At 43.7% G+C, this 22,893-nt stretch overlaps 1 protein-coding gene across 1 annotated transcript; it reads left to right on the plus strand.

Moving 5' to 3' along the window:
• Positions 1–12,929: 12,929 nt before the first annotated feature.
• Positions 12,930–20,785, plus strand: DUSP12 (dual specificity phosphatase 12). The gene is made up of 6 exons (XM_077887305.1): positions 12,930–13,281; positions 15,237–15,350; positions 15,428–15,546; positions 16,139–16,235; positions 16,974–17,160; positions 20,383–20,785. Exons 1-6 carry the CDS (start codon positions 12,941–12,943, stop codon positions 20,542–20,544), a joined length of 1,020 nt encoding a protein of 339 aa, XP_077743431.1. The 5' UTR covers positions 12,930–12,940; the 3' UTR covers positions 20,545–20,785.
• Positions 20,786–22,893: the final 2,108 nt, after the last annotated feature.

Raw genomic sequence — 22,893 nt, forward strand, 5'->3', positions numbered from 1 at the left:
GCCTCCCAACATATATTTGGGTAACCAAAGTGCAGAACCTTATGCTTAACTCCTTGGAATTTTTTTTTTAAGATTTTATTTATTTCTTAATGAGAGACACACAGAGAGAGGCAGAGACAGAGGCAGAGGGAGAAGCAGCCTCCCTGTGGGGAGCCCCCTGGAGACTCATCCCAGAACCTCAGGATCACATCCTGAGCTGAAGACAGATGCTCAACCACTGAGCCACCACCCACGTGCCCCATCTTTTTGGAATTCTGTCTTTGTTAGCTTCATAAGATAATTTTGGATCCCAGTGTAGTTCCTCTCGGCTGTAACACACTCAAATTAGGTAAGCAGGTCTTCCGTACCCCAACTCAAGTCAATCCACAACAACAAAAAGTTATATAAAACAGATGAAAGAAATGTAGGCGAGGGCTCTCTCTCTCTCTGGAAATTCTCTCCTTGATCCATTTCTGTCCCTTCTGGTACAATTGTTTAACCAACTACCGACATCAGCCAACTACTCAATTGACCTGGTATCAGCCTATATCTCCTTGTCCACAGGAGATGTGTCCAAGAGCCTAGAGAAGTACAGATTCAGTGTGTGAGCAGTCCCCTTACCCTGCCTCTGTTGTCCTCGGGTCAGGAAAAGAACCGGCTGTCAGGGCAGGCTAATCTTGGTAAGCTCATGCTGGCCCCTAGTGGACACTGCTGCTGCTGCTTTTCAATCGAGATGCAATAGATATGTAACAGTATATTAGTTTTGGGCATAGAATGGAATGATTCAATATTGACATGTATTGTGAAATGATCACTTCAATATCTAGTTAACACCCATCACTACACACAGATTTTTTTCTCCTTGCGCTAAGAACTTTTAGCATCTACTCTCTTAGCAGCTTTTAAGTGTTCAGTACAGCATTATTAACTATAGTCACCATGCCCACCAAATTATTAACCGTAGTTGGTAACCACGCTATGGTTAATCACACTGTATTTAGTATAGCTGCCTATTTCTGTGAGTGCTTATAAGCCATCCAGGCAGTAACTGGCTCTAGAATATTGTTTTGGATTAGAAGCAACCTCACTGGTTTGATGGCCTAAAGGTATAGCTGGAGATGGGGGCCTATCCACTTAGTACCCAGTGGATGGGCTGCTAAGGGATTCTGAGACCCTCAGTGACCGGGGACTGTGGAAACATGAGGCCTCCACAGGGGCTCCAACTCCATGTGGCTGCTGTTAGGGCTGGATGTGGCCAGTGTGCCTGAATGCACGTCTCAGGACGGCTTATGAAGTCTGGCGAATGGCCCCTTTAGTTAGCCAGACTGGGTAGGCCTTACAAGACAGTCTCAGGTGTCAGCCCTCAGATATGGGGGCATCCTCCTCCCAGCTCTCTCTCCCCCCGCCACCTTTTCCCCTCATCTCCTTCACCTGTGGGAAAGACCCAACTCAAATGCCACCTTCTCAGAGAGTTTCTCCCAGTTTCTCCCAGCCAAAATGAATTCCTTTTTTGTCTGAGCCCCAAGTGTTTTGTGTGTACGGCCAGTTTAACACAAGTTGGGTATCTGAAGTCCTGTCTACATAGTGCAAACGTAACTCTGAGGTCTTCGTCTGATTCCATGCTACAGTCCCGTTGCTGAGCAAGAATGAATCAATGGAGATAAAATCAAGTAGTGTTTCATTAAGTAATTCAAAAAAATATTTCACTTTGAGACCATATGAAAGTGCTTCTAGGAACATCCAAATCTAGTTCTGTTTTTTTGTTTTGTTTTGTTTTGTTTTTCTCCTTGGGCTTTTTCCTCCTGCCAATCTGAATGTTTGTAAATGGCCCATCTCTACTATCAGTTCTGACTGGGGAGGAGTAGATTCCTGGTAGGAGCAGACAGAGAAATACTTCTGGGAAGAGGTGAGATAGCAAATATGAAACACTTAGAAGTGGAGTATATTTGGTGGTAAGGAGGGGCAAGAAAAAGCATTTTAAGGGATTTAGAAATATTTTTCTGATTGGCCAAGAGTTTATAGGATTTATGATTTCATAGGTTAAGCCCTCTGGGGAATGTTAAAGGAAGCATCATTAGCCTTGTCTTATGCGGATGGAGACACTGCAGTCCAGAGGGTTTAACTGGCTTGGCCAAGTCACACAACCAACACATGACAGACTAACACTTATGTCTAGGACTTGGGTGCACCTATCCAGAGCTCTCTCCACTATAACTTGCTGGACGAAGTTTGGGCAGCAAAAAAGCTCCAAAGGGAGCACTGGGAAGGGGCCTCTAGGCCATTCCCTGCATTTTGTTTGTCTGCAGAAGAAGTGCTGCGGTGGGGAAGGAGTTCTGCAAAATGTAAGCCAGCAAATCCCCAATGTGCAAGAGGGAACATCTTGTGGTCTCCTTTGCTCTTTGTTTACCAGTTTCTCTTTGAGTCAAAAAGAAACTGAGATCAGTTCCTGCTGCAGCATTTCTCAGGATAGCTGCATGAGGCCTGGTAAGTTTGCAAATGTTGTGGGGTGGGAAGGGGTCAGGAGTAAGACAGGGAAAGTTGTAGGGTCAGTTGACCACGTTGTCCCTACACAACAAGGATGCTCCAACTCCATTCTGTCCTCTCTGGTCCCAGGGTTTGTAGAGCCGAAGTTTCTTCTCAGAATCTTGACAGTAGGGACCCCTCTGGGGAAGGAGAACACATCTTTATAAAGTTACAGACTCTAAGTGAGTAAGTGAGCTTGCTTAAGGATGTGGTTGCAGCATGGTAGGTGGTTAGGATCCACTTTCCTCTAATCTTCATGACCATGGAATTCCTGGACAGATCACAGTCCATGATTCATCTCAGCTCAGCAGCGTCAGCAGAACGAGCCATCTGCAGGCATCTCCCTCACCACAGCTTAGCTCCTCTCTCTGAAGCCCCTCCGAGGTTCAGTGTTCAGTGCAGGATATCTCTCTGCCCCTAGTAAGACATGCTGCTAAGTTATGTAATATGTCTATAATCGCTCCTATTTTGCAGATGAAGAAACGGAACTTTCGGGAAATCACAGAACTTTCTGGAAGCACATGACCACATGTTGATGGGTAGCAGGAGCCAGGCAGCTCAGGATCACACTTAGGTTTTCTCTGGCTTCAGACTGTCCCCACCAGAGCAGTGCCAACTCCCAGCCCATCGCTTTCAAGATATCTACTTTCTTCTCACAAACGCAAGCCAAATGATAGGATTATGTCATTATCACCCATTTATGTTTTTTTCATTTTTACTTGGCCTCACAGTACATTTCACGTGGATCTTCATAACCATCTTTGATTTTAAGTCCCATGAAGAACATAACTGACAAATACCTACCGATAACTCCTTGGGTATAGGAGGGCACAGGAAATGTGATGGGGATAGAAAGAGGAAGTTCGTCTTTGGACTTTGGTGGGGAGGTAATGGGGCAGAAGAGGGGAAATTTCTTTGCTCGTGGCTCAGCACAGACAGGCGTTTACAGAAAATATATTTTAAAGATGAAAATGATAAATTTTCCATGTGACTGTAATCAAAAATTTCTGAGAAACAACCAAAGAAGGGGAAGGCTGGGTGATGTGTATTCTCATATGATCACGTTACATAAAATGGGTAGCTCTTAACATGCAGGTCACCACGTACTTGACTATCTCTTAGCAATTATAAGAGTTTTTGTTTAATCCATATTTATCAAGGTTGCAGGTTTTCTGGTGATACAATGAACAGACAAATGGCTTTTGTGTCTGTGGTGATGGGGGTGATGGGGTGCCGATGGGTGTACCACTCCTAGGACAGAGAGCCTCTTTTCTCTTTGACAGACCATAATCCAGACCATAATCCAGACCATAATCTCCCTCTCTAAAGCCAGCATTTCCTCTCCCAATATCCTGCTTTTCCTTACAGATTACCATATTTATTTTTCCCTATTGGAAGGGGGATGTGGGGCGGGGCGGGGTGGGGGGGGAGGGACAGAAAAATATATCTCGCCAAAAAGTCAATGGTGTCATCTAGTGGTGAAGAGTACAAATGCAGAAACTGGTAAGTACCTTCAGCCTCAAGGCTCTGGGCATTTATCCAGTTACAGGTATTTACTGCCCCAAGCTGTTTAATAACAATTCAGATGTGTCTCCTACTCCCACCCTTGAAGGAGCTTATGACCATTTTAGATAGTTGAGAATCTAAAGCTCACTTCCAACAGAAAACACTAAAGCTGAGGGAATGATTCAGATACCGTCATAAAATGTCCAGGAGGTGAAACTTTGATAGTCGCCCCCCTTTCTCCAGGATGTAGATATATATAATTGTTAACAATGGATCATTTTATTATTTTTTGAAGTGTATGAAGACCGTCACTATGTCTCTTAAGTCAGCTCCCAGAAATAACTGCTGTTAAATTTGATATACCTCTATCTATCTATCTATCTATCTATCTAGGCTGAGACATGTTTTCTATTCCTAAACCAGCTTTAAGAAACCAACTGTAATATAGCTAGCCTTGGCCATTTCCTTTGTTATGAGATAGTTGCCTAGTAGTTCATTGACTGGATACAACTTCTGTAACCAAACTATTACCTGTAGTCATTTAGATATTTCCAAACTTTTTTTGAAGTTTTTAAGTAATCTCTGTATCCCATATGGGGCTCAAACTCATGACCCCAAGATCAAGAGTCACATGCTCTTCTGGCAGAGCCAGCCAGGTACCCCTACAATGAATTCTAAGATAGTCGTAGAAAAAAACAAACCCAAAACCAACTATATAGGATGAAGTGTATGATAGGCTGTATTTCCATTTTCATTTGTTTCAAGATATTTCTTGATTACTTTTCATTTCTTCTTTGACCTGTTAGTTGTTAACAGCGTGTTGTTTAATTTCCACCTATTAGTGGATTTTCCAGTTTTCCTACAGTTAGTTATTGGTTTTTAGTTACATACGATTGTGGCCAGAAAAGATATTTGGTATAATTTCAATCTTTTTAAATTTGCTAAAACTTGTTTTGCGGCCTGTAATATGATCTATCCTGGAGAGTGTTCTGTGGGTCCTTGAGAAGAGCATGTATTCTCTTGCTTTTGGATGGGATGTTGTGTATATGTCTGTTAGGTCCATTTGGTTGAAAGTATGGCTCAATTCTAACATTTCCGTGTTGGTTTTCTGTCTGAATGATCTATTGTTGAAAGTGGAACATTGAAGCCCCCTACCATTAGTCTATTGCTATTTATTTCTCCCCTTGTATCTGTTACTATTTAATATACAAGTGCTCTGATTTTGTGCACATAAATTTAATATTGTTAAATATTCTTGATAAATTGACCCCTTATCATTATATAATGACCATATTTGTCTCTTGTTACTGTTCTTGGCTTGAAGTCGATTTTATCTAATATAAGTATCCCCACACTTGCATGGAATATCATTTTCCATTTGGTCTCTTAGAGCCTTCTTAAAGCACAAAGGACTCCCTTGAGGCAGCATATACTTCGGTCTTGACTTTTCTCCATCCAGCTACTCTATGCCCTTTAACTGGGGAATTCAATCCATTAACATTTAGAATGATTATTGAAAAGTAAGAACTTAATACTTCAGTCTGATTAATTATTTTCTGGCTGTTTTGCAGTTCTCTTGTTCCTTTCTTCCTTTCTTGCTTCCTTCGTTAGTGAAGTGATGATTTTCCCAGTGGTATACTTTGATTCCCTTCTTTTTATCTCATTTGTATTGTATCGACTGTAAGTCTGTTTTGTGACTACTATGAGGCTGACATAAAACTTCTTAACCGTCTATTTGGCACTGACAGCTACTTTAATTCATACAAATCTCCACCTTTTTAGTCTCCTCCCCCTTTTTATTTTCTGATGTCACAATTAACCTCTTAAAAAAAGAGATTTATTTATTTATTTATTTATTTATTTATTTATTTATTTGAGGGGGAGGGGCAGAGGGAGAGAAAGAATCTCAAGCAGACTCCCCACTGAGCACAGAGCCCGATGTGGGGCTCTATCTCAGGATCTCGAGACCATGACCTGAGCTGAAACCAAGAGTTGGACGCTCAACCAACTGAGTCATCCAGGTACCCTAACCTCTTTTTATATTGTGTATTCATTAACAAAATATTATAGCTTTAGTTACTTATAATACTCTCATCCTTTAACCTTCATACTGGAGTTGAGTGGCTCCCACACCGCCATATTACTATGGTATTATTCTGAACTTGACTATATACATACCTTTAACAATGTGTTGCTTATTTTCATGTTACTAAATAGCATCTTTTTGTTTCAATTTGAAGAGTTTCTTTTGGCAAAGGCAGGTCTAGTGGATTCTCTCAGCTTTTGTTTTTCTGGGCAAGTCTTTACTTGTCCTTCATTTGTGAAGGATGACTTTGCCCAATAGAGTATTCTTCATTGGCAGGTTTTTTTCATTCTGTCTTTCAACACTTTGTGAATACCATTGTTTTCACTCCTGGCTTGTAAGGTTTCTCCTGAGAAATCTGCTGACAGCCTTATGGGGATTCCCTTATAAGTTACGAGCTGTCTCTTTTCTCTTGCTGCTTTTAAGATTTTCTTTTTGTCTTTGATTTTTCACTATGTTATTATAATGTTACAATGTTATAATGTATCTTGATCAGGATCTCTTTCAGTTAAGTTTGTTTGGTAACCTATGAGCTTCATAAATTTGGATATCCAAATCCCTTCCCTGATTTGGGAAGGTCTCAGCCATTATTTCCTTAAATAAGCTTTGTGCTTCCTTCTCCCCCTTTTCTCTTTCTGGAACTCCAATAGCTTCCAAATTATTTATTTTGCCAATATCCCATAGATCACAGAGACTTTCTTCACTCTTTCTCATTCTTTTTCCTTTGTTCTCCTCTGACTGGATAATTTCAAAATTCCTGTCCTCTAACTCACAGATTCTCTCTTCTGCTTGATGCACTCTGATACTGATACTCTACTGCATTTCTGTACTTCATTAAATGTGAAAGCTACAGAACTTGATTAGTTTTTTTTTAAGATTTATTTACTCATGAGAGACACACAGAGAGAGACAGAGACATAGGCAGAGGGAGAAGCAGGCTCCCTGTGGGGACCTTGATGTGGGAGTCTATCCCAGGACCCCGGGATCACGACCTGAGCCAAAGGCAGATGCACACTGAGCCACCTAGGTGCCCCTGATTGGTTCTTTTTTAATGATTTCTATCTCTTTGTAAAACTTCTCATTTTGTATTGTTTTCTTGATTTCGTTGAATTGTCCTTGTGGTTTTTCTTGTAGCTCCCTGAGTTTCCTTAAACAGCTGTTTTGGATTCTTTATCAGGCAAATTACAGATCTCTATGTCTTTGGGGTTGGTTATTAGAAGATTATTTTGATCCTTAGTGGCACCATGTTTCCTTGATTTTTCATGTTCCCTGAAATTTTGCATTGTTGTCTTTGCATTTGAAGTAATAGTCACCCCTAGTCTTTACTAACTGCCTTCAGGAGAGAGATACCTTCCATGAGCCCCACTAAAGATTCTGAGGCTTCTTCAGACCTTCAATGGGTACACCTACTCTGTGCTTCTTGCTCCCTCTTGTGGCAGATTTCTTAAGCTTGAGTGCCTTCTCAGATTGGGCAACACACCAGGCCAAATGCTGACAGCTTCCCTCATTTCATTTTCCCAAAGGTGGCACTCAAGTTCAAGTCTGTGGTCTCTCACTGGTTTTTTGCAAATTCAGACTGGCTTTCTACACATTCTCACTTGACACTTGCCGAAACACCCTTGCCACCACCTTTGGGAACATCCACAGGGAGTTGGCCACAGGGTGGAGATAAGTGTGTGGGTGAGGTGCACAGAGTACTAGGGGTGCCATGGGCAGATGGGGGATCCAGGGGCGAGGCCTCCCTAGCAGCTCCTGGGCAGGCTTCTTGATGGAATCAAGTGATTCTGTTGAATCACTTAGCAGGATCCACTTTAGTGCGCTCTGAGAGTCCTCTGTGTGGCTCTCTCAGCGTCTTCCCTCCATCCCCTCCCTGATCTTGGAGCTCTTGATTCAGTACTCTGCATGGGGCACGAGAGCAATGAGCCTCTTCCGTGGCATTCTGCGCAGCTGGGGAAACCGGTGCACACTCACATGCTCTCACTCCCTCACCCCTACCCCCTTCTGCCCCCCCAGGATAAAGCTCAGGCCCAGGAGACCTTTCTTGTTCCTGAGCTGCGCTGCCTTGGGGAAGGAAGGAGTTATGTGAGGAAAGTCCTCTTACACTCTCTGATGAATCCAAACATATTTTTTGCTCCAATTGTCTGCTAGAACTTCTCTGCTGGAAACTTGGGTTTTCACAAATCTCTCGTTTCCCAGTTGATTATCTAAGTCAGTGATTTTCTGCAGGCTCCCTGCCCAGAGCCAAGAGGGAAGATGGTTCACAGGCCACTGTAGGGTCTGTAGCCAGGACTATGGTCTGTGTGCCTAATACTTCACACGCAGGTCAGCAAGGCTCCTCCTGGGACCCTTGGCATATGGTGCAGGATCTCGCAGCTCCCAGGCCTTTTTTGCCTGTGGATGGATGTCAACTTGTTCTTGGGGTGGGGGTGGGGGCCACAGATGTGGAACGTCTTATTCAGCCATGATGCCCAGATCACTCAGGTAGAGTTCCTTGTATTTTCTGTATATTAATTTCTTTTTAGATATATGATTGGCAATTATTTTCTCTCATTCCACAGGTTGCCCTTTTATCCTTTTATTTCCTTTGATGTGCACAAACACCACATTTTGACATAATCCTATTGGTCTATTTTTTTGCAGCTGTGTCTAGAAATCATTGCCAAATCCAATGCCATGAAGATTCACTTCTAGGTTTCTCCTAGGAGTTTTATAATTTTTTTTTTTTTCAGATTTTATTGGCCTACGCCAGGAGCGTGCCTTTTTGTGGCAAGGTCTCATTTCCAGGGGTCGCTGAGGGTCCTCGAGGCCGGGCGTGGAGCTTGGAGGCTGCAGGTGGTCAGGCTTGGGGCGCAGACGGAGGCTCCGTGGGCCGGGCCGCGCCGTCGGAGCTCTCCACGCTCAGCTTGATGGCGCACCTGGAGCGGGTGGGCAGTGCCGCGGCCGTGACACCCTCTAGGCCACGTGCAGCGGGAGAATTAGCTATGCCAAGGCCGAGGCTGGGGCTGGGGTGCAGCGTGGAGGCTGGGAGCCTTGGCCGCAGAAAGGCAGTGGGCGCCCGGGCGTGGCAGCATCGGCTCCCCACCCCCTGGCGAGGAGAAGGCATTGCCTACGGCTCCCACGAGCTACCACTACATGCTGCGCCCGTGAAAGTGCAGGTGCAGGGCCTCAAGGTGGCACTGACGTCCAGCTGGCCCAGGATGACCTTCCCTACTGCAGAGCCCCTGGAGCTGTTGACCTGGGGGTCCCCCAGGACTTGACTGTGCTGGCCTGCTCTCGCCACCGGGGTGACTCCGTGCTCCTCGTGGACCTAGCCCACGAGGACGTGCCTCAGAACCTCGCGGCGGCCACCACCCGGCTCAAGGCCTTCCCCCTAATCCGGGCTGCGGCCTGACCTGGTGCAGCAGGCGTGAACCCCAGATCCTGGGCCTGGGCCTGCAGACAGAGCCTTCCTGGAGGAGAAGCTGCTCTGGCGCTGCACGCCCCTTCCCCCTCTGCCTACCCCACCACGACCTCCCCTGAACCCTGATCCTGTGCACCCTGGGGCCTGTCAGCACCCTCTTCCTGGACCACTCCATACCAGGGGCCTGCTCTGAGCCTGCCGGAGCCCCTGGCAAGCTTGGGAGCCACGTACCCACCCAACCCTCTCCTCCCAACAGGAAGCGAATTCCACACACACAGTGGCCAGGCAGGCATCACTACCAGGAAGGGGCAACACGGCGAGAAAGCTAGACAGAACCCTGGCCCCAATTTTCTCTTTAATTTTGAAGATAATTTTATTTTCTTTTTTTTTTATTTTTATTTTTTTTAAATTTTTTATTTATTTATGATAGTCACACAGAGAGAGAGAGAGAGGCAGAGACATAGGCAGAGGGAGAAGCAGGCTCCATGCACCGGGAGCCTGACGTGGGATTCGATCCCGGGTCTCCAGGATCGCGCCCTGGGCCAAAGGCAGGCGCTAAACCGCTGCGCCACCCAGGGATCCCGATAATTTTATTTTTTAATTAAAGAAGAGAAACAGAACAGCTCATTGCCATTTTGTAAATACTTCTACTTGGCAAGTCCAGCTCTTTCCTCAGTGCTAGTTGTTGCTGGGTACCTCTCTCCTCAAGGGGCAACCTCAGAGCTGTTTATAGCAATGACCCTGCCATCAGCTTTCCCAGGATGGGTCAGACTCCAGGAGCATGCAAAGGAGCGTGGGCACTGCTGTCCCTAGGAACCTGTTCCCAAGCCCTGTCACCGAGAATTCACCTCCCTGATGGCGTCTAGGGTGCCCTTGGTCATGGTCCTACAGGCCAAGCAGTGGGTTTGAGTCTACAAATAGGAAGTGTAATCCTGAGCTTTCATCATAATGATTTCCCCTAAGCAGGGCCTGAAGCCACATCAATACATGAGAAAATAAACACATTTGTAAAAGAAAAAATGATTTATTTATTTATCTATCTATCTATTTATTTATTTATGAGAGTGCAGGTAGAGGGAGAGCAACAAGCAGACTCCGTGCTGAGAGTGGTGTCCAGTGCCAAGCTTGATCCCATGACTCTGAAATCAAGAATTGCATGCTCAGGGATGCTTGGGTGGCTTAGTGTTTGGGCACCTGTCTTTGGCTCGGGTCATGATCCCTGGATCTGGGATCGAGTTCTGCATGGGGCTCCCTGTGAGGGAGCCTGCTTCTTCCTCCGCCTGTCTCTCTCTCTCTCTCTCTCTCTCTCAGTCTGTGTCTCTCATGAATGAATAAATAAATCTTAAAAAAAAAAAAAGAATTGGATGCTCAACTGACTGAGCCACCCAAGCACCCCGGGATTTACAGTGTTATGTTTAGGTCCTTAATCAATTTTAAATTAATTTAGGTCCTTAATTATACTGTTTAAGGTAGGGTCACTTCATTCTTCTACATGTGCATGTACAGTTTTCTCAGCACCACTTGAAGAGACTATTTTTCCCATTTTCCCACTGGCACCCTTGTTGAAACTCATTTGAGCATATATGTGAGGTCTATTCTGGGCTCTGTATTCTGTTCCATTGGTCTATGTGTCTGGTCTATGTGCCAGTACCAGGATTGCAACCTCTTGAACATTTGCACCTGTAGCATCTCTGTAGCCTTCTCTCCCTGTAGGGAAAATGCACTGAGATACCCAATCATAGAATCACCACCACTTCCTGACTGCATCCAATCTAGAGTAAAGCCCTGCTTCCTTGGACTTTGTCCAAAATCACATAATAAAAGCACAAATCGTACACAGGATTTGTTATTGTGCTGCACAAGTATTGCACTTTTTACAAATTGAAGGTCTGTGGCAACCCTGCATTGAGCAAGTGTATTGGCACTATTTTTCCAAGAGCATTTGTTTACTTCGTGTCTCTGTCACATTTTGGCAATTCTTGCGACATTTCAAAATTTTTATTATTATTACATTTGTTGCGGTGATCTCTGATCAGTGATCTTTTTTTTTTTTAAATATTTTATTTATTTATTCATGAGAAACAGGTAGAAACACAGGCAGAGGGAGAAGCAGGCTCCCTGCAGGGAGCCCAATGCAGGACTCGACCCCAGGACCTGGGGATCACGACCTGAGCCAAAGGCAGACGCTCAACCACTGAACCACCCTGGTGCCCCCGGTCAGTGATCTTTGATGTTACTATTATAACCATTTTGGGGTGCCACAAATCACACCCACGTAAGATGACAAATTTAATAAATGTTGTATATGTTCTGACTGCTCCACAGACCAGTCATTCCCCTGATCTCCCTCCCTCTTCTGGGGCCTCCCTAGTCCCTGAGACACAACAATATTGAAGTCAGGCCAATTAATAACCCTACAATGGTCTCTAAATGTTCAAGTGAAAGGAAGACCCACACATCTCTCACTTTATTTACTTTTTAAAAAAGATTTTATTTATTTATTCATGAGAGACACACACAGAAAGAGAGAAAAAAAGCAGAGACACAGGCAGAGGGAGAAGCAGGCTCCAGGCAGGGAGCCCGAGATACGACTTGATGCCATGTCTCCAGGATCACACCCTGGGCTGAGGGCAGCAGCTAAGCTGCTGAGCCACTGGGGCTGCCCACATCTCTCGTTTTAAAGCAGAAGCTAGAAGTGCCCGATTAGGCATCACATATCTTAAAGCAGAAGCCAGGAAAGGCTAAATTTAGTAAGGGAGGTATGTCAAAAGCCAAGGCGGGCTGAAAACTAGGCCTTTTGCACCAAACAATTAGCTAAACTGGAAAATGCAAAGGAATGCAAAAGAAAAGTGCTTGAAGGAAATTAAAAATGCTACTTCGGTGAGCATGCAAATGATAAGGAAGTGAACTGGGTTCCTGGTGGTCTTTGGTTGGAGGTTACTGCCATACATAAAATGGGATTACTATCTTCAAAGTATAGAGGACAGTATGCATCAACAAGAGGGAGATTCATGTACCAGTGGAAAAAAGTGGGCAAAGAGAGAAAAAAAGAAGAAATACAAACAAATGGCTTCATAAATGTTGACAAAACGGATTTACCCCAAATGCATGGAATGCTGCTGCTGCTGCAGCTGGTGGGATCATCATTTCAAATCTGGGTCCAGCTTCTCTTGCTGTCCCTTTCCACGAAGCCCCCACACTATAAGCCTGGGGAGCCCGGTGTGTGGGGAAGTTTATCCTCCACCGCCAACGTGCGGGAGCCGAGGCTGGGCCTCCGCTCGGCCTCCGCTGCAGCAGCCCCTCCCCCAGGTGGGATACCTGCCCGCGGTCGCCGGGGTCCTCCGAGGGAGCCGTGCGCACCGCAGGCCGGCTCCGCCCAGAGGGAGGCCGTTCTAGCCCGCCGCCTACTCGGTGGTAGGCCCGCGGCCGCCACGCCCCCTGCCGCCGCCATGTTGGGGGCGCGCGGCGGCCATGGCTGCGAGCGGCCGGAGAGCGCGGGGGGCCGCGCCGGCCGCGCCGGGCACCTGCTGGAGGTGCGGCCCGGGCTGTACCTGGGCGGGGCGGCGGCCGTGGCGGAGCCGGGCCTCCTGAGGGAGGCGGGCATCACGGCCGTGCTGGCGGTGGACTCGGAGGAGCCCGACCTCACGGCGGGGGCTGGGACCGAGGGTCTGCGGCGCCTCTTCGTGCGCGCGCTGGACGAGCCCGAGACCGACCTGCTCAGCCACCTGGACCGCTGCGCGGCCTTCATCGGCCAGGCCCGCGCCGAGGGCCGCGCCGTGCTGGTGCACTGGTGAGAGCCCGCGGGGGCGGGGAAGCCCGGGCTCCGGAACCTCCTCTCCCGCCCGCGCCCGCCGTGCGAGCGAGCGCCCTGCCTTCGTGACTCAGGCTCCTTTACCTTGGCTCATTCTGCGGCCCGCGCCGTCCCCGCGCCGTCCCCCCCCTCTTCCCCCCTCCCCCCGTCCCGTCCCCTTCCCCCATCTCGTCCCCTCCTCCCCCCTTCCCCCGTCCCGTCTCCCTCCTCGTCCTGTCTCCCGTCCCATCCCCCTCCTCCCCCTTCGTCGTCCTTTCTCCCCCTCCCCATCCTCCCTCTCCTCCCCCTCTTCCCCCTCCCCCCGTACCCCCTCGTCCCGCCCCCCGTCCTTTTCCCCGCCCCGTTTCCCGTCCCCCCCTCGTCCTCCCCTCGTCCTGTCCCCAGTCCCGTCCACTCCCGCGTCCCGTTCCCCCCTCCCCCCGTCCCGTCACCCGCCCCGTCCCCCTCTTCCCCTCGTCCCCTGTCCCATCCCCCTCCTCCCCCTCCCCCGTCCCCATCCTCTCCGTCCCCTTCCTCCCCTTTCCTCATCCTCCCCTCCTCCCCCGTCCCATCCCCCATCCCCCTCCTCCGTCCCCCTCCTCCCCCTCCCCCCCCTCATCCCATCCCCCTGTCCTGCCCCCCTCCTCCCCCTCTCCCCCTTCTCCCGTCTGGTCCCCCTCCCCCGTCCCCCCTCCTCCCCGGTCCGTCCCAGTCCCCCCTGTCCCCTCCCCCCCCCCAGCCGGTCCCCCAAGCCTGAGTTGCTTTTTTTTTTTTTTTTAATTTCCTTTTTTTAAGATTTTATTTATTTATTCATGAGAGACACAGGGAGGCAGAGACCCAGGCAGAGGGAGAAGCAGGCTCCATGCAGGGAGCCGGGTGCGGGACTGGATCCCGGGACTCCAGGATCAGGCCCTGGGCTGAAGGCAGACGCTCGACCGCGGAGCCACCCGGGCTGCCCGGCGGAGTTGTTTTTAAGGGGGGCGGCGGGGCTGATAGTCGGCAAAGTCCCTGCAGCTAAACAGAGTTCAGAGGTCTTCAGGAGAAGCCAGACACCTCCCCGGATGATGGTAATGACATGAACAAAGACAAGGTTATTCAAACTTCACCAGAAAAGCAGATTGTGTGTGTTTGGGCCAGAGGGTGGTTGATGATGAAAAATGGGGAGAGAGAAATCGGTTAGGAGGTACAGGAGCAAAAAAAAAAAAATAAAAAAAAAAAGGAGGTACAGGAGCCCTAAGCCTGCCCAGGGGGAATGATGGAGTAGGTTGTAGCAATGCCAAGAGGAGAATCTTCATAGGTGTTTGGGAATTCTTAGTAGTCCCTCTGCGGTTGGATTGGAGCCTGTGACTAGTTTATGAAGTCAGCGCTTTTACTGCATGCCAGCACTTGTTCTAAATATTTACATAAAGGACCTAAGGAAGTAGTGAAATGGAAAGAAGCCTGGGACCAGATCTTCAGGATCCTTAATGCCAAGAACACAGGAGCTTGGATTTTTTTCAAAGCCATTAGAGAAGTTTTTAGAATTAGTGTAGTTATTTCTGAAAAGGTAATACAGGGGCGCCTGGGTGGCTGGGTCAGTTGAGCATCTGCCTTTGGCTCAGGTGGTGACCCCGGGGTCCTGGGATTGAGCCCACCATCAGGCTCCCGGCATGGAGCCTGCTTCTCCCTCTCCCTCTGCCTGCTGCTCTCCCTGCTTATGCCCATGCTATCTCTCTCTCTGTCAAATAAAGTCTTAAAAGGTAAATACATCCACATGGTTCAATATTTAAAAAGAATGGGAAATTAGAGAATTAAAGGAATACTTCTTTTGTATATTGGTGGTATTTCAGAGGCAAAGTCTTTATTTGGGTAGAAGAAGCAGACTTGAAGTGGATCTGAGCTTCACCATTGGTAGGGAGCGGGGCTTTTTTATTTTTTCAATTGCTGCTATTTTATTTTAAAGGTTTCTTTTTCAGTCACGCAGGAGTTAGTCGAAGTGTGGCTGTAGTGACTGCTTTTATGATGAAGACTGACCAGCTTACCTTTGAAAAGGCCTATGAAAGTCTCCAGACCATCAAACCAGAGGCTAAGTGAGTTGTTATAGAAATAATTCTGTTTCTGTGATGTGATTTTATTCATTTAAGAAAACTTAACTTTGTCCTTATAGGATGAATGAGGGATTTGAGTGGCAACTGAAATTATACCAAGCAATGGGATATGAAGTAGATACTTCTAGTGCAATTTATAAGCAATATCGTTTACAGAAGGTTACAGAAAAATATCCAGGTGAGTAATAATTGCTAGTACTTATTGGGTCCTTGTAGATGCCCAGATGCCTTTTAGATGTCTGACACTAAAAGCTTCAGGTACATTATCTCACTTTTCCAGTAATCCCTTGGTACAGGTACTGTTATTTCCTTCTGAAAATAACTTGTTCAAGGTCACATGATTTGTAAGTGGTGGGCTGGGATTCGAACTCAGGCAGTCTGTGCTTAGAACCCAAGGGCTTCTTCACTATGCTCTCTGACCTCACCCTGATTTCTTAACACTGGAGATTTTTTTTTTTTTAATTTCTGAGGTTAGCACTTCTTGCCTCAATTTGACATTAGTTGAATTTTTTTTTTAAAGACTTTATTTATTTATTCATAGAGACACAGAGAGAGAGAGAGAGAGGGAGGCAGAGACACAGGCAGAGGGAGAAACAGGCACCATGCAGAGAGCCTGACATGGGACTTTATCCAGGGTCTCCAGGATCACACCCTGGGCTGCAGGAGGCGCTAAACCGCTGCGCCACCAGGGCTGCCCACATTAGTCGAAGTTTGTCTGAAAATGCCAAGTTGATCTCAACAGATAGATACATTTTAATTATCCCATGTAGAATTACAGAACTTACCTCAAGAACTCTTTGCTGTGGACCCAACCACCATTTCACAGGGATTGAAAGATGGCATTCTCTACAAATGTAGAAAGTGCAGGTAAAATATTTTCTATCCTCTGGATTTTATCCTGTCTCAGTAGCTGAAATGTACTGAAAGTTTCATTTTCTTAAGATCTATAGGAAGAATTTGTTAATTGAGTAATATAGAAATTTTAAATTCAAAACTGCTTTTATTTTATTTTATTTTTCCCTTATTATTTTTAAAGATTTTATTTTTTTATTTTTTATTTTTTGAAAGATTTTATTTATTTATGAAAGACACAGAGAGAGGCAGAGACACAGGTAGAGGGAGAAGCAGGCTCCAGGCAGGAAGCCTGATGCGGCACTCAATCCTGGGACTCTGGGATCATGCTATGAGCCGGAAGCAGACGCTCAACTGCCGAGCCACCCAGGCGTCCCCAAAACTGCTTTTAAAAAGAATATAAACAGGGGCTCCCTGGGTGGCTCAGCGGTTTAGCACCTGCCTTTGGCACAGGGTGTGATCCCGGAGTCCCGGGATTGAGTCCCACGTCGGGCTCCCGGCATGGAGCCTGCTTCTCCCTCCTCCTGTGTCTCTGCCTCTCTCTTTCTATGTCTATCGTTCATAAATAAATACATAAATAAATCTTTAAAAAAATACAAACTCTTTAGGAGTGAAAGTAAATCAGGTTACTTGTAGAGGTTATTGAAAATTAAAGTAGCATAATCTATGTATTTTGCTAAGAAATACTGCACATTGCATCTATTTTTTTCATCCTTTTGGGAAGTCATTAATGTTTTTGTTTGGGGGTTGCAGGCGATCTTTATTTCGAAGTTCTAGCATTTTGGATCATAATGAAGGAAGTGGTCCCATAGCCTTTGCCCACAAGAGAGTGACACCATCTTTCACACTCACCACAGGGAGTCAGGCTCAATGTACATCATATTTCATTGAACCTGTGCAGTGGATGGAATCTGCTTTGTTGGGTGTGATGGATGGACAGGTAAGAACACATTTTATTTTCTGCAGTTTCATTATATCATCTCTATTTTTTCTTCTTTCTTACACTCTAAACTATATTTTAACTGGTGTTTCACTCCATAATAACTGCTTTCTTTATGGAGATTATATCTTTCTAGTGTAGATAAGAATCTGTCAAATAAATAAATAAATAAATTAAATAAAAACCCAACCTATCTAAAGTAGTGAACCACTTCTGCTTGAGAGCTGTTGGTCTAAGTTAATTCCTTTTAAGGCTATTTATATTTTTTCAAGTAGAAGACTAATGTAAGCTGATTCGAATATATTTAACAAAACTCAAACTTGGTAACAAGTAGGGCAAATCAAGGATTTTAAAATTATATTTAAAGTTTCTTTCTTGTCTTCCCTTTCTTTTTAAATTTTGAGTCCATGCAATTCTCTTTTTCCCTGACATTACAGTTCTGTATGTTTGCTAAGAGATTCATTTTCATTTCCTGTTAACTCTTAAGAATGCAACTCATGGGGTGCCTGGGTGGCTCCGATGGTTGAAGATCTGCCTTCGGCTCAGGTCATGATCTCCAGGTCCTGGGATTGAATCCCACGTCAGGCTTCCTGCTCAATGGGGAGTCTCCTGCCTCTGCCTCTCCACCTGCTTGTTCTGTCTCTGTCTCTGTCTCTCTCTCTCATGAATTAAAAAATCGTTAAAAAAAAATGTAGCTCATATGAGCATCCTGGGATGGCCACATTTCTCCTTTAGGTTTACTTAACGTTAACTTAAAGATATTCTTAATCTAATTAGTCTTAATGATTGTAAAGGTTTTTATGGTTTGTATAAAAGTTTGTGTAATGAAAATTTTGTGAAATTCACTGTATTTTACTTGAAGAATACAATAACTTTATAAAATAGGTAGAATAGATACAGTCATATTTTATATGTAAGGAAACTTAGTTTATGTTAATGTCTTGCTTAGAAAGAGGCACCTTCTATTCAAACACGTTTTCAAAGGATTCTGCTTATTGAGGTAATTAAAATTCACTTACTATACAATTTACCCATTTAAAATATACAGTTCCGTGGTTTTTAGTATATTCATAGAATTTTTGCAACATCATTATTTTCATCATTCCCCAAATAAACACTGTATCCGTTAGTAGTCACTTCCCGTTCTTGGTATCGTTTGCAGCCAGTAAGGTTCTTAATTTTGAAGTCCACTTGACCTGTTGTTTTCTCTTTCTTTTTCTTTTTCTTTTTCTTTTTCTTTTCTTTTCTTTTCTTTTCTTTTCTTTTCTTTTCTTTTCTTTTCTTTTTTCTCTTCTTTTCTTTTTTCTTCTTTTCTTTTCTTTTCTTTTCTTTTCTTTTCTTTCTCTTTTCTTTCTTTTCTTTCTTGGCTTGTGCTTTTGGCTTGCTGCTCTTATTTAACCTGGAAAACATGTAAGGTAAAGGCATCTTTTGGAAGATTCTACATCACATTTGTGCATACTTCTCTCTGTATGCTTATTTGAATTTTCCAACAGACCTAAAAGTGGAATCCCTGCAGTGGAGTATGTACATCTTAAATATTGCTAATATTGTACCCTGACAATAAAAATGCTTATACAAATTGGCTTTTCACTAACATTGAATACATATACCCATTTTCCCACACCCTTGACATAATAGATATTATAAAGCTGGTAAAGTTTTGTCAATAAAGGAAATGATAAAAAATGTTCATCTTAAAATATTATAATAATTTGGATTTCCATGACTAAGACTGAGGACCAATATTGTTATATGCTTATCAGCTATTTATAGCTTCTTTTTCTATAAATTTTCTTTACATCCTTGTTCCATTTTTCTGTGGATTTTGCTGTGTTTTTTTAATCGATTTATAGAAACTCTTTATATAGTCTAGATATTAATGATTCCTCTAATATATTACAGATATTTTCTCCAATATTTTGCTTATCTGAGCTTTGTGGTATATTTTGTCATATTAAAATTTAAGATACTTCTGTAATCAAATTTGGTTTCTGAGTTTTATGTCCAGAAGTTTAAATTACTTAAGATTAAAATAAAAATCCCTGGGGCCCCTGGGTGGCTCAGTTGGTTAAGCATCTGCCTTTGGCTTAGGTCATGATTCCAGGGCCCTGGGATTGAGCCCCACATCGAGCTCCTTGTTCCAGGAGGAGCCTGTTTCTCCCTCTCCTTTTGCCTGTTGCTCTCCCTGCTTCTGTGCGTGCTCTCGCACTCTCTCTGTCAAAGGAAAGAAAGAAAAATATATTTTTACATATAAGATATATATATCTCTTAAAAGAGGAAATCCCTGTTTCATGTCATACACAAAATAATGAGCTAAACTTAAAAAAATACTTTCAAATATAATAGCATAAATTATAATTGATGTGTTCAGTATTTTTTTAATCTATTTTACTGGAGCATCTGTTTTTTTTAAGATTTTATTTATTAGAGAGAGAAAATGAGCAGGGGGGTGGGGGGCAGTCTCCCCTGAGCAGGGAATGGGACCCAGGGCTCAATCCCAGGACCCTGGGATCATGACCTGAGCAGAAGACAGCTGCTTCACCTGCTTCACTAACTGAGCCATCCAGGTTCTCCTGTTTGTTTTCAAATAGCCAGGAATCTGAGGCCTAACTTACACATGGTCAGTATCAGTATTGACATTGACATGAGACTCCTAACACGCTTTCCTACTCTTTAGCCATGAAGATGGAGTTTGAAATATTAAACTTCAGACTGATGTAAAAGGCAACACATGCTACATCCTGAAATCTTATGTTTCATGTATCTCAAACTTTACCTTTCTCCCTACATGCTGGGATTAATCTAGTCCTTCTCCAAACTCCCAGGATACAACATGCTTCTTAGACAATTATCATAGTCCCCCATCATTATGGTAAATTGCCATTTCATTTTATCTTGTGATCATAAACTCCTTGAAGGTAGGAGCCGTGTCTTGCCTGGTTGTTGTTTGGTTTTGTTTCTTTTTATTTTTTTAGAGAGGAAAAGAGGAGGGGGAGGGGCAGAGGGAGGCAAGATGCAGACTCATCACTGAGTAGGGAGCTGAATAGGGAATCCCAGGCGGGGCTCAATCTCTTGACCCTGAGATCATGACCAGAGCCTAAATCAAGAGTCAGATGCTTAACCAACTGTGCCTTACCTATTTTTATAGCCTATATTGCCAGTGATAATTATTTGTTTTATATAAAAGTGAGTGAATGAAATAACACAGTTGTTTTATTTCAGCTGCTTTGCCCCAAATGCAATGCCAAGTTGGGTTCTTTCAATTGGTATGGTGAACAGTGCTCATGTGGACGGTGGATAACACCTGCTTTCCAAATACATAAGAATAGAGTGGATGAAATGAAGATGCTGCCAGTTTTGGGATCACAAACAAGAAAAATATGAACTTGTGACATTTTTGATAGCTTGGAAAGCAACTTGCTGATACTTGCTTGCATTGCTTATTGTCATTCATGGCAGTTTGTCTAGTTTACAGGCAGTCAATATTTCATTTGATGTGACATGGAAACTGCTTTGTTATCTGTTAATCTCTTATACTATTTAAGTAGAATACTTTTATGGAAACCAAAAATTGTAATCATGTAAATTATATTTTATTTGATATTAAAATTTTCGATGACCCATATTCTTTCTTTGTTTCATATATTTTCAAGAGTTCTGATTTTTGGAATGTTATGTGATATTAAGGTCTGGATAGACAAAATTCTATATAAAAATTGGGAATTACCATGTTTAAAAAGATTTTCTTTTATTTCTATAAATGTAAAGTAGATCTGTTTGGACATATTTTGAAATTTTTTATCTTTTAAGGGATGCTAGGAAATCTACATATGTCTGGATTTTCCTTGGAAATGTAGAAGGAAAGGCCATTAGTAAAACAATGACTAAAATATACTTTTCCTATTAATGTTTAGGAATCCCATTTATCTAAATTTATAGAAAAGTTTGTTTACGGGCAGCCCGGGTGGCTTTAGTGCCGCCTTCAGCCCAGGGCCTGATCCTGGAGACCCAGGATTGAGTTCCACATTGGGCTCCCTGCATGGAGCCTGCTTCTCCCTCTGCCTGTGTCTCTGCCCCTCTCTCTCTCTGTGTTTCTCATAAATAAATAAATAAATAAATAAATAAATAAATAAATAAATAAATAAATAAATATTAAGAAAAAAAAAAAAGAAAAGTGTGTTTAAGATACCTTTTGAAGGGATCCCTGGGTGGCGCAGCGGTTAGCGCCTGCCTTTGGCCCAGGGCGCGATCCTGGAGATCCGAGATCGAATCCCACATCGGGCTCCCGGTGCCTGGAGCCTGCTTATGTCTCTGCCTCTCTCTCTCTCTGTGTGACTATTATAAAAAAAAAAAAAAAAAAGGGACCTTTTGAAGTACTCTACTTAAAGAAATGTGTTAATGTTAGCCTGATAGGTTTAAGTATTGGAAAAGGTACTATGTCCAGATTAGCTTTTTGACATGATTTCTGGAAACTGGAATTGTTTTACTCGTTACTAGTAATTGGAATGGACCTAATTAGACATTTGAACATTTACATGAAATCAGAATTAGCTAATAAAGAGAAATCTAGTACATATTAAGACATTTTGCATATTCATGTGTATATATATATGTATATAAACACCAAAATGGGAGCAGTTTTAAATGGGAAAAAGTGAAAATGAACCTTTTTAAAAAAATACCTAGTTTAATTTTATTATTTTTAAAAATTTAGTCTTTTTACAGAGAGAGCGCTTGCACACTTGGGAAAGGGAGAGAGAATCTTAAGCAGGCTCTGATCATTCTGGTTCTACCTGTCTCCAGCTGCCTGGAAGGCCTTTTGAAAGCTGAGAGTCAGTTTTCTCCATGAAATGGGATTAATATATGTTCTGCTGTTGTGCTCTCCTGATGAAGTTGTTTTAAAACCATTTGCATAATCCTTTTTCCTTGTATCAAATGGAGATAATGATAGTATCCAATATGGGTGGTTGTGGGGATTTTTGTGATACAGTGCAGGTATAGAACCTAATGCAGTGCCTAGCTTAGCATTCAACACTGTTCTTTAAAATGGCTGCAATTTATTGAGGATTTTCCATGTGCTAGTCCCTATGCTAAACATTTAATGTGTATTTAATTTAATTTAATTTAATTCTCCCAACAACCCTATGATCTGATTCCCATTTTACAGGTGAAATTGAGGCTCAAAGCGATTAAGTCACCCCATCAAAGTTATATTGCTACCAAATGGTTGAACCTAGATTAGAATCAAGATTTGGTTTATTCCAAAATCTGAACTTTTAGTCTAATGTTTGAGTTCACTGTTTAAGATGATATAGATGTCATGCTGAAAATGTTAGATTGTAAAATAGAATAGCACTGATGAAATGCAATTTTTCTTCTATAATTTTTTTTCTTTTTTAAGATTTCATTCATTCATTCATGAGAGACGCAGAGAATGAGAGAGGCAGAGACACAGACAGAGGGAGAAGCAGGCTCCATGCAGGGAGCCCGATGCGGGACTTGATTCTAGGTCTCCAGGATCACACCCTGGACTGAAGGCGGCGCCAAACCACTGAGCCACCAGGGCTGCCCTGAAATGCAATTTTTAAACAAGTTTTAAATTTCCTGGTCAGATACCCAGCAACATTTGCAGAATTCTGATGGATGCAAATTGAGGCCCACACAGTATTTTTCTTAGTATCTGAAAGTTACAAATCAGGCTACCAAACTATTAAAAAAAAATGTTATTCTTTT

This window comes from Canis aureus, chromosome 38, assembly GCF_053574225.1.
Source record: "Canis aureus isolate CA01 chromosome 38, VMU_Caureus_v.1.0, whole genome shotgun sequence".
NCBI classification, from domain to species: Eukaryota; Metazoa; Chordata; class Mammalia; order Carnivora; family Canidae; genus Canis; species Canis aureus.

Bases quoted from the DNA above. Each gene is read 5' to 3' on its own strand.
- DUSP12 (XM_077887305.1), top strand. From the start codon at position 12,941: ATGTTGGGGGCGCGCGGCGGCCATGGCTGCGAGCGGCCGGAGAGCGCG. The intron at 15,547-16,138 runs GTGAGTAATAAT...TATCCCATGTAG, and splicing joins GGTTACAGAAAAATATCCAG to AATTACAGAACTTACCTCAA. The intron at 16,236-16,973 runs GTAAAATATTTT...TGGGGGTTGCAG, and splicing joins TACAAATGTAGAAAGTGCAG to GCGATCTTTATTTCGAAGTT.